General features: G+C 58.6%; 1 protein-coding gene across 1 annotated transcript in view; it reads left to right on the top strand.

Annotated features, from left to right (window-relative positions):
* BCAP31 (B cell receptor associated protein 31) overlaps positions 1-11,384 on the top strand; it is a 29,999-nt gene extending 18,615 nt beyond the window's left edge. Inside the window, exons 5-8 of the mRNA XM_049644472.1 lie at positions 7,910-8,045; positions 8,900-9,026; positions 9,833-9,933; positions 11,003-11,384. Of these exons, the coding sequence (XP_049500429.1) occupies positions 7,910-8,045; positions 8,900-9,026; positions 9,833-9,933; positions 11,003-11,041 (403 nt within the window). The 3' untranslated portion in view covers positions 11,042-11,384. The remainder of the gene's footprint in view (positions 1-7,909; positions 8,046-8,899; positions 9,027-9,832; positions 9,934-11,002) is intronic.
* Positions 11,385-13,091: the final 1,707 nt, after the last annotated feature.

Genomic DNA, 13,091 nt, shown 5'->3' with positions numbered 1-13,091 from the left:
TGGCAGCTGGCCATCATCCCTCTGGAGTCGCTGGGACTGTGGCCGCACAGCAGCTCCTGCTGGGCTGTTTTGAGTGTTCAGAGGGCCACACTTTTTTTTTTTCCTCTGCTTTTGCTAAAATGTCAGTCCGGGTCGGGACCAAAGTAGTGCTCACCATCCAGACCCAGGACCCCTGGACCCCACAACGTGTAACGACCTGAATTTGGTCCACAGGGATCTCTTGTCTTCTGTGTACCCCTCTGGGTTGGATTGTGTCGCTGCATTTAGTCTAGATGGGGCTACCCCTCTGCTTCTCTGCCAAGTTTCTCTCCTTAATGGCCACTGACCTAGGGGCTGGGTTGCTTGTTTGAAGCTGATTGAGTCCCTGTTAACCCCCAGGGTAGAATTCATCCAGACCCTCTGAGGCGGGCAAGGGCTCTGCTTTGCCTTCAGGCCAGCCCTGCTTACCGCCAGCCTCTAGCTCTGCGGACAGTTGCTGCCTGCGTGACTACCGGGGCTTGTGCTGAAGGTGAGGGGAGCCGAGCCGCCTGCCTGTGCCGGGCAGGGGCCTGCGTCCGGCCTGGGCTCTGCTGCCCTGCCCTGACCGTTGGCCGCTTCCCCTTCCCCCCGTAATGACCCATGGCGGCCCTGAGAGGCAGGCTGCTGTGACCATAGTGGGTTTGGGAATCGGATATGGCTTTGGAAACCTGGGTCTGTTCCTGGCTGTTCGGTGACCTCAGGTAAGTCATGTAAGCAACTTCCCTGAGCCTTTCCCTGGATCTGTAGAGCGAGGATGAGGGTACTCCTTGTGTGCTTGGGGTGGGGGTTGAGGGGATTCAGGAGATGTTCTCAGCCTCGTTTCTGGCACGTAGGGAGTATTTTGTAAATAGTAGCTGTTCTCCGCATCACCTCGAGGAGGGCTAGACTCTTGTGGGCTTTTCCTCACTGTGCGGTAGGCTGTGCCAAGCCCAGGTGGAGAGTCAACGAGAAGGCCCAGTCTTGGTCCTCAGGGACCTCGTGACCCTGGTCGGGCACGGGGCTGGTGGAGTGGAGCGGGAAAGGCACTGCAGCCGGAGCAGAAGGTCGGGGGAGGGCATCCTCAGGGCACCCAGTGAGGTGGTGCTCGGGGGCTCTCAGCCCGGGCCACCGCACCGGCTGCTGCTCTTTTTCTCGACCGTTTATAGAGGCGGACTAGGAGTCTGGCCGTGCCCCCGCCCCAGCGCCCCAGTGCGATTTCAGCAGTGAGTGCCTCGTGGCCGCTCCCCACCGCCAGGGTCCCCTCGCCGTGGATTACTTTGAAGCAAATCCCAGATCTCATGTTTATGGGCAAAGCAAAATTTAGGTTTGTCTCTTTGCAAAGAGAGGAACTTAAAGTCATAAGCAATAGTAAGGACTTTATGGTAACAGCTTTGTCATGTAATCTTGTTAGTGACTATTCATGTATCCTTGATTACCTTGTAGGTTTGGGGTTGGGTTTTTTTAAAAAATTTTTTTAATGTTTTTATTTATTTTTGAGGCAGAGCATGAGCAGGGGAGGGGCAGAGAGAGAGGGAGACACAGAATCTGAAGCAGGCTCCGGGCTCCGAGCTGTCAGCACAGAGCCCGATGCGGGGCTTGAACTCGCAGACTGAGATCATGACCTGAGCCGAAGTCGGACGCTCAACCGACGGAGCCACCCAGGCGCCCCGGGGTTGGGGTTTTTTATAGTTTGTTTAAATTGGTATCTAGGTGAGGCAACTAAGGGATTTTTAAAATCCTGATGCTCAGGCCTGCTGAAAGATGGAGTGATTTAGGTGGCGGCCTTGTCACAGAAGTCCGGGCACGGCTTTGGTCCTCAGTTCCTCTTGCCCCACTGCTCTATCGGTGGCTGTATTGGCTGCGGTCATTTTTCTGAGGGTACGAACAGATCTGGACACCTGGACACCAGGACAGCGCTGCAGACCTGGACACCGAGGAAGTCTTATGGAAGCGCCCCCTCCAAGGCCCACTCCGCCCACTTGTAGGGGCATGCAGTGTCCTGCGGGTGCTGGGCCAGGAGGGGCTCTGGTGGGGGGGCTGTGCTGAAGCAGGAGACGGGGACTTCTTCACACACTGTCCCAGCAGGACCGTCTGACACGCCTCGGAAAAAGCCTCGCGGAACAAGCGTGGACTTTTAAAATCCAGATTGTCTGCTCAGCTACTTGATTTGGCCTGAAGAATTCCCTTCCTTGTGCTCTAAAAGCAAACGGTGAATGATCTCCTTCTTTGGGGCAGAGCACCAAGTGCACAGAGGTTCCTCCTTCTGGGCTCCAAGGTCATTGAAAGCCTGGCCTTCCAGGAGGGCCCCTTTCTGAGGCAGAGGGTGTGGGAGCCGGGAGCAGGGTTCTGGATGGAAAGGGACCAGTAGGGCTCCCTGCACTGCCCTCTACCAGCTGTCTGCAGGGCGGAACTGCTCGTGCTGCCAGAGCGTGCTGGTGGCACTGAAGAGCTGGACTTGGCCATTTAATGTCATTCTAATTCATTTAAACTGAAAAGGACATGTGGCTGGTGGCCTTCGCACAGGACTGTGTAGCTGAAACCACTTCTCATCCTTTAATTTGATGCCCTGGTCCAAGCATGTTTCCCACGCTCCCAGCGCGGCACATTGCCTGCTGGAGGCACTGCCTTGTTTCCTTTGGACTCTAGTTACTACCGTGCTGGGCACATCCAGGGCTGACGGCTCCCTCCCTCCCGCTCCTTTGACTTCTGCGGTCACCAGGTGGACCACCGGCATGTTTGAGTCCTGGCCGTCTGCCCTCATTCGGTTGCTCTCTGTTCTCCAGGTTACACAGAACCTATCGGATAGCTGGTTGCAAGAAGGCAACACGATAGTCCCCCCACCCCCAGCAGCACAGCTCGCTCCTGTCCGTTGCTTCTCTTTAGTTCTCTGGGGTGGACAGCCACATGCTTCCACCCGGGTCCCCTCTAGCTGGCTTCACTGGCCTCAGGGTGGGCGAGCACCACCTGGCTGTTGCTACAGGCGCTGGCATTTACCCTGACCCTTGTGCCCCGCCTCCCCATTTTCTATAGCCTCTGTGCTTGAGGGCTAAGAGGAAGGTCAGGCACGTATGCAAGGGTGTTCTCGGGTAGGCCCTCTGGAAAGACTGTCCTTGGATCTTGAGTCAACTCTTCCTGCTGTTTTCTAGGCCTTCTTTTCATGACTCCAGGCTTCTTGGGGTGTGAGTTTCCTGGGGCCGCTTCTGCACTGTTACTTTCATTCTACTTTCCCCGAAGCCTTTTGCTAGGGCATCACCTGGCTTTTGGTTCCTCTCCATGATGGCCTTTTCCTCCTGTATGTTTTTTCCTGGACAGGTGGGCAGGCTGGGGTCACCCAGAATCCACCCTGTGGAGCTCCTTTCTGGCGCCAGGCTGCAGTCAGTCCGGAGAGTCAACAGGTGGCACTGTGACACTAGCTTGTGCCCACTTGCACAGGGGCAGCGGAGTGAAGGGGAGTTGCCTGCCTACTTGTCCCCATAGTGGGGTCCTGGTGACCCAGTGACGCAACTCACCCGAGGGCATGGCACCAGGAGATGCCTGGTAAATGCTAAGTGGGCAGGATCAGCAACAGGGTCATGGGGGCGGGGGGGGGGTTGCCACAACCATGGAATATTCCATTTGGACCTTGGGAGGACCCTCCCCTTGCTTGTACCCCACTTCCTGTTAAGCCCCTGTCTGCCTCCCCCATTTGCCCAGAAGAGGGACACAGGATTGGTGCAAAGCACGTAAGAACCATGTCTTCCCCACTTGATATGGTTGGCACTGTTTCTTTAGTGTCCACACAGAGAGTCTGTTTCTCCCGCGTTCCCTGTTTACTCAACCTTTTATAAAAGCACGAGAGCACTGCTCAGTGTCCAAAAACATTTTGTAAGAAAGCTGAGTTGAATTCAGGTATTTGGGGATGACGTTTATCTGCCAAGGAGACATCTGGATTTTCTTAAGGTTTGTGTGCCAGCTTTTCCCCTCTGTCGCTGGGTGCATTTATTCCGGATGCTGGGCCTGTCAGCCTTGTGCCTTTGGGAAATCCCTTTGGCTCCTGGGTTCTCGTGTGTTGTCCAGACGTGGATGGCTAAGAACAGTCACGTGCCTGCATCATAGTTCTTGGGCAGTGGAGCAGAGTGTGATGGAGGATAAGGGGCAGGAGACAGAAAAGAGTACATCAGTGTTTTGTCCTGCCTGGCATCTCTTAGGCTATTGAGATTTGGAGATTCTGAAGCTGAGCTCTTCTCCCGTGTCTGCTCTGTCCTAGGTCTGGGGCCTGATGGAGACTCAGAGCACTGAGGGAACTCATAAAAGAGCACATTGGTGTGCCGTGAAGGGCCGCGGGGGTAGTGGCGCAGCTGGATCTTGACGGGCAGGTTGGAGGCAAGAACTCGGGCCCAGTATGCGGGGGCACTTCCAGAAGGCCGGCTCCTGGGCTCACTGCTCTTGGCTTGGCCCTGGGCCCCCCGGCTTTGGTGATGAGTGTTTTTCCGCCTGCCTCTTAGCTACCACTGCAGTCACGAGCCTGGCTTGCTCATCAGCACGGTCTTACATGGCATCTCTCCACCACTGTTTCCCGTCACCCTGTTGCTCGACTGAGTGGCAAGTTCTGTGCCTGTGTCCTTGTCAGTGTGGCTGGGTTGAGGGACAGTGGAGTTGGGCGGGGCGGGGGGGGAGCCAGGGCCCCGGGGAACAAATGACGACTTGGAGAGGTGGTAAGGGGGAGAACAGAGTGACAGCAGCGTGGCCACGCAGCACGGCCACGTGGGGGTGTGCAGAGGCTCTGTGGGAGAACCAGGAAAGGAAGACCCAGGAGGGTCAGGAAAGGCTTTTTGGGAAGGTGGTGGTTGAGCTGGATGTGACTTGGCGGTGGGCGTTCTGAGACAGAAGAGGAAAGGCTGCCGCGGGCTGGGGTGCGGTGGCATGGAGAGCAGGCAAGCGAGAACCTGGCGTGTTCCAAGAATGCCCGGCCATTGGGTGTTACTGGAGCAGAGCCTCCGTGGGTGGTGAGGGGAGAGGGCCCGCGGTGGGTCTGGCATCAGAGGGCTTGAAGCAGAGGGGTGACATGATCAGATTGTCCTGGGGAAAGACCACTCTAGTTTGCTTCTGGGGTGTGGATTGCAAAGTCGGATGGTCGTGGATAGGGAGGAGGCTCTCAGGAGCTGTTAAAATCACCCGGGGAAAGGAGTATTGAGACCATCGCCGTTGGCAGTGGGGACGACTGGGAGATTGTCTGGAGGTGACGTGGATGGCACTGGGTGGGGGCTGGGGGTGGAAGGAGAAGGGTGCAAGGTGCTGTGCAAGCAGAGTGTGGGTAGATTGGCAATGTCCTTCAGCACAATGGGGTGCAGGGACGGCCCGCCCAGGGACATGCTGAGCGGGGCATGTTTCGGGGCCCCTCTGGAGCCGCCCTTTAGCAGGCAGTTAGATGTAGGGGTTTAGTGTGAGATCAACCCCGTTGGTGGTGAGTTCAGTGGGTGGTGAGGGTTGCTTGAGTCCGAGGCGGGAGAGACTCCCACAAGGAAGGCAACCTGTCAGCTGCACCGAGTGCCACGAATAAGCGCCCCAGGGATTCCAGGGCACTCCTTTGATCTGGTGGTTAGGCCAGAAGCTGTCCTGCCCCTGAGTTGGCCAGGGCAGGTCTTAGGTTGGTGGGCTGCCGAATGGAGGGAGGAAAGGAGGGAGAAGAGGAGGAGGGGCTTGGGCCAGCAGGAGGGAGAGCTCCTTGAGAGCCAGGTTCCTGGAGGGAGGAATTACCAGAACCGACCAGGGCAGGGTTGGAGGAACAGGTCTGACAGGGAGCCAGAGGATGAGAGATCAGGGGCTGGGGCGGGGTACCGGAGGGTGCCTTCCCTGGTGGTTTCTGTCTCGCACCGAATGGGGTGATCCTCACTAAGGGCGGTGAGCTCGGGCGGGGCTGGAGCAGGTTGAGGTTTCGGGAAGCTCCTTGCACTGCTCTTGTGCTAGTTTCGGGGTTTTTCCCTGGCCTGTGTTAGTAACCCTGCTTCTCCATAGCTGGGGACATGCTGGGAGGGTGCTGAGGAGAGCTGGGCTCCTGCTGTGTCGCTAGCGTCATCACCACAGTCACTCTGGACCCAGCCTCCCTGGATGACCGGGGTGGGGGTGGTAGCCATGGTCACTTAGAGCGCTGCTGGAGTCCCTCTCACGTCAGCCCCCTGCCTGGCCTTGTCGTGACACAGGGGGTGTGTCACTCTTGGGCTTACTTGCCCCATCTTTGCCTGCTGGGTCCACCAGGTGGCACACGTGCCCTCCCCCCAGGCCGTGTCCATCTGGGAGGAGGGGCTTCCTCCACATCATCAGAATCTGCTCAGAGCTGCCTGAGTACTCCTTGCTGGGAGGTTTAAGAGGTTGGGGCTTAGTCAGACTTGCCTTTCTTTCTGGGTCCTTCCAGTGATTTCTGCCCTGCTGACATGAGTCAGGTGTGTTGCTTTTCTCTGGCTTCTGGGGTGCTTGGGAGTTCCTTCTACTTCCAGGGCTCCAGCCCTGTATAGTCAGGGGCTGAGACAGGGAAACCTGAGCCCTGGGCCACGAGGTCCCAGCTGCTAATTTTAGAGAGCACATGTCATTGGAAACTCTCCCTTCCTGCCAGGAACCAGCAGCCTGGCTTTCCCCATACTGCCAGGGGCTCCTGGAGCCTCTCTGCAAACCAGGAAGCACGAGGGGCATATGAGGGCCCCTGTGTGCCCACCTCCCCTACCCCTTACCCAAGTGCTTGTTCATGACAGGGACTCTTCTGGGGGCCAGCGCCAGCAGGGCAGCTCACGTGGTTTCTGTCCCCATCCCTTCGGGCCATCTGAGTAGCAGGTATCCACGAGAACCCTGCGAAGGCTGGCAGGTGCTTGGAAAGGATGGTCTGGGAGCAGGCATCCAAGGCTGTCTTGTCTCTTCTGAGCAAGCACTTTGTTGTGGAAACATCCTGCACAAAGCGGAGTCTTTCCCTGTTCCCCAGGGGTGCCCGTAAGCGCCTTCCTCGTAGCTGTAGCTGGCCTGGGCCTGTGTCCCAGGTGTGTGGGACCCGTCTCCTTTGTTACTGTTGGAGCCGTGCCTTTTCCAGTTCCCCTCTCCTCCCATCAGGCAACACAGCAAGCGCAGGGGTGGCCGTCGGGGGAAATGCAGCAGCCCGTGACCCCCAGCTGCCACCTATTTGCCATTCGTTGGCGGGTCTGGACCTGAGGTGTGTGTCTGGGCCCTGATTCTTCCTTTTCTGCTTCCCTAGCCCCAGGAGTCCTTTCTGTGTTTCTCTCATTTGGCTTGGGAGCAGTTCCCTCCAAATGGAGAATGGGTGGTGGTTCCAAGCTCGGACCTTGTGGTCAGAGAGACTGGAGTGGGGATTTCTGCCGTGTCCGTTTTTGGCTCTTGACGTCGAGTGGTTGCTTTAGCCAGTTTCCCCTCTGTGAAACGGGGGCAGTGATTCTGCTACAGTATCAGGTGGGTGTGAGGATTTGGCCCATGAGTTGGAAATGCCCCCAGATGCTAGCTGCTCTCATCGTTTATCACGACGAGCCTGACTTCACGGCAAGGAAAATGGTGCCGTGGCTTCTCTGGAATACCCGAGCGCCGACCTGGACAGGGGCAGGTTCAGGGTCCTCCGGCCATAGCTAGGCCTGGCCTAAGGTACCCTGTCACTGTGCTGCTTCCCACACCATCAGGACCGAAGGACGGCCTTAGAGCTTCAAGCAGCCATTTTGGGGCAGTATTAATCATTCCAGTGGCAGAAGACAGCTCGCAAGCTCCACCTTTTCCCTTGTGTGGCCAGATCCAGGCTGGCGGCATCTTGCTTGGCTGCCCTGGCAATCTAAGAGGACAGGTCTAGGCTGGAGGCAGGCTTGGGGCAGGAACAACCAAGAGAAGATCGTGCCAGCCATTTTTCCTGCTTTCTTTTGTTCACTTCTCCTTTCTTTCTCAATTATAGCCTGCTGAGACGCCTGGTGACTCTCATCTCCCAGCAGGCCACACTGCTGGCCTCCAACGAAGCCTTTAAGAAACAGGCAGAGAGTGCTAGTGAGGCGGCCAAGAAGTACATGGAAGAGAACGACCAGCTGAAGAAGGTGAGTTCTGCCTGCTGGACTCTGTCACGTGACATTCCTTACGGGCCACAGCGTCACTGTTGGCCTCTTGGGCTGGGGAACGTGGGACAGTGCTGGTGTGGGCAAAGCTGAGGGGTTGGCTGGAAGGGAAAGGTTCTCAGTGGGGGCGTGTATGGGAGGGGCCTGGGGGATTCCGCAGGGAGAGGGACACCCTTGTTGCTCCCTCGTCTCTACGTGCTACATCCGGGCCAGACTTTTTCCTGGTAACACTGACTCTCTAATGAGCTGAACCCTATGCTGTGAACCACGGGCAGGCTAACAGAGAAGAATGCACGGTAAGGCCTGTGGCCTCCGGAGGACTGTATCAGCTGGGGACAAGGCAGGGATGGGGGGGGGGGCGGCCAGTCTTAAAAGGTTTGTCTGAGGAAGTGAGGTGTCTGTGGAGCTGGGAAGGAGATGGATGGATGGACTTGGGCTCATAGACAGGATGGGATTGCACGGGCAGGGATGAGTTTGGGGCTCCATGGCCGGAGCGAGCTGTGGAGCCTGGGCGGAGGCGGGGAGGGCATTGGTCACTTAGGGGTGATTGGCAAAAACGGATGACAGCGGATTGAGTCACTGGACGGAGGTAAACTCTGCAGAGCTGCTGAGAAAGAGAGGTTGGGTGTATGGCCTGTGGAGTGCAGCAGGTGGCCGTGCTGGCCCTTCCCTCTGCCTGGTGGCTGGGGAGAAGCAGTGGCCCAGTTCTGTGCTGACATTTCTGAAGGGGCAGGTGCCTGGGACAGCTTGAGGAATCACACTCAGTGGGGAAGACAGAGCTGGATTGCCTGCCTCTCTCCCTCCCAAGTAACCCGTGCCTTTGGCGTTCTTCCTAGGAAGCTGCTGCTGGCGGAGTCAAGTTGGACGGTAGGGATGCCGAGGAGGAGAAGGTGGAAGAAGAGAACAGGAGCCTGAAGGCCGATCTGAAGAAACTCAAGGACGAGCTGGACATCAGCAAGCAAAGTGAGCATTGTCCTCAGGTGTCCCCCGGCCCCTGAGAGTCTAGAACTTTCACTCGTGGTGGCTGTCCCCCTCTTGCCAAAGTGTTAACAACAAACGCACGCTTGGGCTCAGGAGCTGGGTGAAAACAGACCAGTGATACCCTGCTTGTCCAACCCCACCAGCCAGGCGCAGCCCCAGCTGTCGGGGCTCGGTGGTAGAGCGTGCGTCTGGGGGCCCGGGGAGCTCCGGGGTGCTTGTAGACTGACTCCGGAGCACCTCACCCAGCACCAGGCCTGGGGACGGGTGCTCTGTGCAGGCGGTGGCATCCCCAGGGTCCTTGGGGCGGGGATAGAAAGAAGCCATGCCAGAGCTGCTTGCAGCGTTCCTGAAAAACCTGCTGTGAGCTCATCTGCTCCCTTCCTGAAGGCCCCACCTGACACGCCTTTTGCCGTCAGCTCTGAGGATGGGATTCTACTCCCTGCCTCCTGCTCTCACCTCAGCGTTCTCAGACTGTTTGCCCCACACCCTCGGCCTCCCTGAAGTCAGCCGTGCTGAGAGCCACTTGGAGTTCCTCCATCAAAGGGGCTAGGGGGTCCTTCGTGTTTCTCCGCTTCCCCCAGCCGTGGTGGCCATCCCACCCCCCACCCCCCCAACTTTGGGGGCTCTCATGACAGCCGGCAGGGAGCTTTCTTGAAAGGAGCCGTCTCCTAGACAACCTCAGTGAGGACAGATTTCGGCCTGTGTCTGCTGTCTCCCGCAAGTGGGTTTTTACTCCCTAATCCCCTGTCTTTCTGTTTCCCTTTCCTCCTTACCTGCGTCACCGGCAGAACTAGAAAAAGCTGAAAATGAGGCTCTGGCCATGCGGAAGCAGTCTGAGGGCCTCACCAAGGAGTATGACCGCCTGCTGGAGGAGCACGCGAAGTTACAGGTCAGCATGCTGGTCTGCTCTGTTGCGTCGGATCAGAACCTCCCGCCTCCCCCCACACCTCCCGCGCCCTGAGCAGGCCCAGAGCAGGCCCATCCCCGGCCTAGCCTGCCCGGCAGAGCCTTTGAGAGACCCCGGTGGCAGACTGGCTGCTCTGTCTCCCGCTGCCCCCCTCTTCCTCCATTGCTGCTGAGGCTGGGTCTAGAGAAGAGCCTGCCAAAGCAGTGCCAGTCTGGGCCCAGCAGCTGGAACCTGTTTTCAGCCTAGAGGGGTGTGGCTTGGCAGATGGCAGCCACTTGCTAAAGTGGCCTCAGCCATGGGTCCTCTGCACTGTGGCCGGCCCAGCCCCGTGCCTGGTGTCAGTTCCTTTGAGAGGAGCTCCTCTTACTTGTGCGCCTGGTCTGTGGTGTGGGGCCCCTGATTCTAGTTCAAGTCTTCTACCGGGAAGGTCCAGGACTGGCAGCTCTCCTGTAACAGGGCCCTCCACCTACCCCCCCACCCCAGGTCCTCTCTGAGTCCTCATATGATCCGATCCGGGAGCTCAGGTGGCCCAGAAATTGGGCGTGAGGGGCAAGTAAACACCCCTGAGTTCTGACAGTTTGCCGTGTTGCTTGGCCGTCCGAGTTGGGCCGCAACAGTGGGTGATGAGGAAGGCCCCAGAGGAGGACCGATGGCCCCAGTGTAGGGCATGCTCACCAGCAGGACCTGTAAAAGGCGTGCAGAATTGGGAAGGACCTGAACTGGGACCTGGGGGGGACTTGAATGCCGAGTCTGCCATGGGCCCGAGACGGGGTGTTGGTGTGGGGTCCAGCCCCTCTCAGAGAAGAGTGACAACAGAGGCTTCCAGCTGCACCCCTCTGCTTGGCATTAGGGTCACAGCTTTTGGTAGAGCAGGGCCACTCCCACCCTGGCAGGACTTGGAGTGCACTGAAGGGTGGGGTTCCTTGGTCACCTGGTACCTGTCATTTGGGGAGAAGGCAGCAAGCTGGGCCTTTGGGGTGGAGGGCCTAGAGGGTGAAGGGGAGGGGTGCACCCTGCCGACCCCTTGCCTTGTGGTTTCTGTCCCTTCCAGGCAGCGGTAGATGGTCCCACGGACAAGAAGGAGGAGTGAGGCCGCTCCTCCCTGCCTGCCACCTGGCCGGTGCCCGCTGCTGCCGCCTGCGGCCCGGCCTCACTGGTTACTTCAGTTCGCCCCCTACCACTTCCATCCCCTTGCACAGCTTACAGTTCCACGCTGTCCCGGCATACCACAGGGGACCCGGTTCTGCCTGCTCAGGATGGGTTTGCTACCTCCTGGCCGGCCAGGCACGAGGCAGGCATTGCTTCCCGCTGGGTTGAGCCTCTTTTGTGTCTTATGTTGTTTGGGGCCCCTTGTCTCTGGTCCTGCAGGCGGGTGGTTGGAGCAGGCAGAGTATATTTTTCTCTCGGGGGCAATAAAGGTTGTTGTTATGCAACTGCGCTTCATGTGTGTGACTGAGGCCACCAGAAGGCCGTCTCCTCCTCCCCTCATGGGAGTGACCAGGAAGGTAGCAGCAGGTGGCTCTGATAGAGACCCTCAGGCTTTGGTCCTGGAGGCCTTCAGGTTATTTTCTTCCTGAAGAAAAATTTTCTTCCTTAAGGGCTCCCTCCTCCCAGGCTGCGCCCAGGCCCACACTTGCTCTCTCTGTCCCTCTGCCTCCTGCTCCCCAGGCAGGCCTTATTTTATGGCCGGTTGGGGCGCGTCTGACCTGTTGGGTTGGCCACTGGGCCCAGGGAAGCTTGAGAGACTCAGTAAACCGGTGGCGCTTCCGGGTGGCAGGCTTGCCCGCCTCCTCTGAGCCTGTTCCATCACATTGTAGGACAGACGGAACGTGGCAGAGTGCCACAAGTCGCTCCCTGCCCCACTTCCTCCTGAAGGTTTGCGGGATGACCTCTGACTAATGCCTGCTAAGGCAGGAGACTTGCCCTTGACGGTCACCTATGACTGGCCTAGGGTAGAGCTAGGTGGTGGGGAGGGTGCCCCCTCTGCTGCCTGCAACCCTGGGCCCGTGTGGGGTGTGCTTACCTGCTCTGAGAGCCCACTCTCGCAGTGGGCTCCACCTTGGCGTTTCCCCCCACCCCTGACTGGCTTCGGCAGGTGCCCTCTGCTGAACAGGGCCTGGTACTCGAGCAGCCTGAGGGCCCAGGGCACGGGTGGCGGGGCGGCTGTGGCCTGTCTCCCATGCGGTGCTCATCCTCTGCTGGCCCTGAGGATGGTAGGAGGGCAGGAGGAGCAGGCTGGAGGGGTTTTCTTTCGGAACTGGGGGCACCCCTGGAGATGTTAGTGCTGGTGGCTAGCTGGTGCTCGCGCTGCTCCTGACCTGGCCGGGCCTGGGCCTGGGCCTGGGCTGCCTTCTCCAGTGTCCCTTCCCCATGCTCTCATGAGCAGTGAGGTGGTGTCTGATGGGGGGTGGGGGCGGGGACTATGGGTGAGGCTCTCTGGTTGCTGTGCTGAGGCCGAGGGATAGGCCTGCTTTTCCAGGAAGTGTTCCCTGACCACTTTACCCTCCCTTGAGCTCGCCCTCCTGCGAACTTCTAGAGGCCAGAGTCCAAGCAGTGTGTCTGTGGGTTCTTCCCTGGCCAACTTCGGGCAGCCCCCGGGCCCCCTCAGTGTCAGGCTCTGGACCAGGCAGAGGCGAAAGCGGCACCAGACTGCTTTCAGAGTACCCTGTCTGGGGGACGGGGAACGAGACAGTGTTGGGGGTGGTAGACCAGCCGTGACTGGAGGGCCACCATGGAAACTTTGCTAGCAGCCTTCTGCTCCAGTAGGCCTGTGTGCCCCTTTGCCCCATGGTGTCCTCTCCCTTGCCTCTGGCTGTGGTAGGCCATGGTGCACCACAGTCCTGGGCTGATTCCTTCCCTTACCTGCCTCCCACTAGATTGTCAGACCCCGTGTCCTGAGCCTCTACCGCAGAGGGAGACTCCGGAGTAAATGGGGACTGCCCACTGCTCTCAGGGTCCTAGCCGAGCAGTCCCGACTTCCGTGGACTTCTTTTTGAATGATGTCGATGTTTCCGGAGTCTTCGGTGGCATTGTGGCAGGTGGCTCGTAGACCATTTGGGAAGAGGTGCCGAAGCCTGGGCCGAGGCCTGGCCGTGGTGGGGGGAGTGGAGATGGTAAGGAGCTGGGGTGAGCCCAGGGTA

Source organism: Panthera uncia, chromosome X (assembly GCF_023721935.1).
Source record: "Panthera uncia isolate 11264 chromosome X, Puncia_PCG_1.0, whole genome shotgun sequence".
NCBI lineage: Eukaryota > Metazoa > Chordata > Mammalia > Carnivora > Felidae > Panthera > Panthera uncia.
The sequence above is the reverse complement of the archived record's forward strand: the minus strand, read 5'-3'. Positions and strand labels throughout refer to the sequence as shown.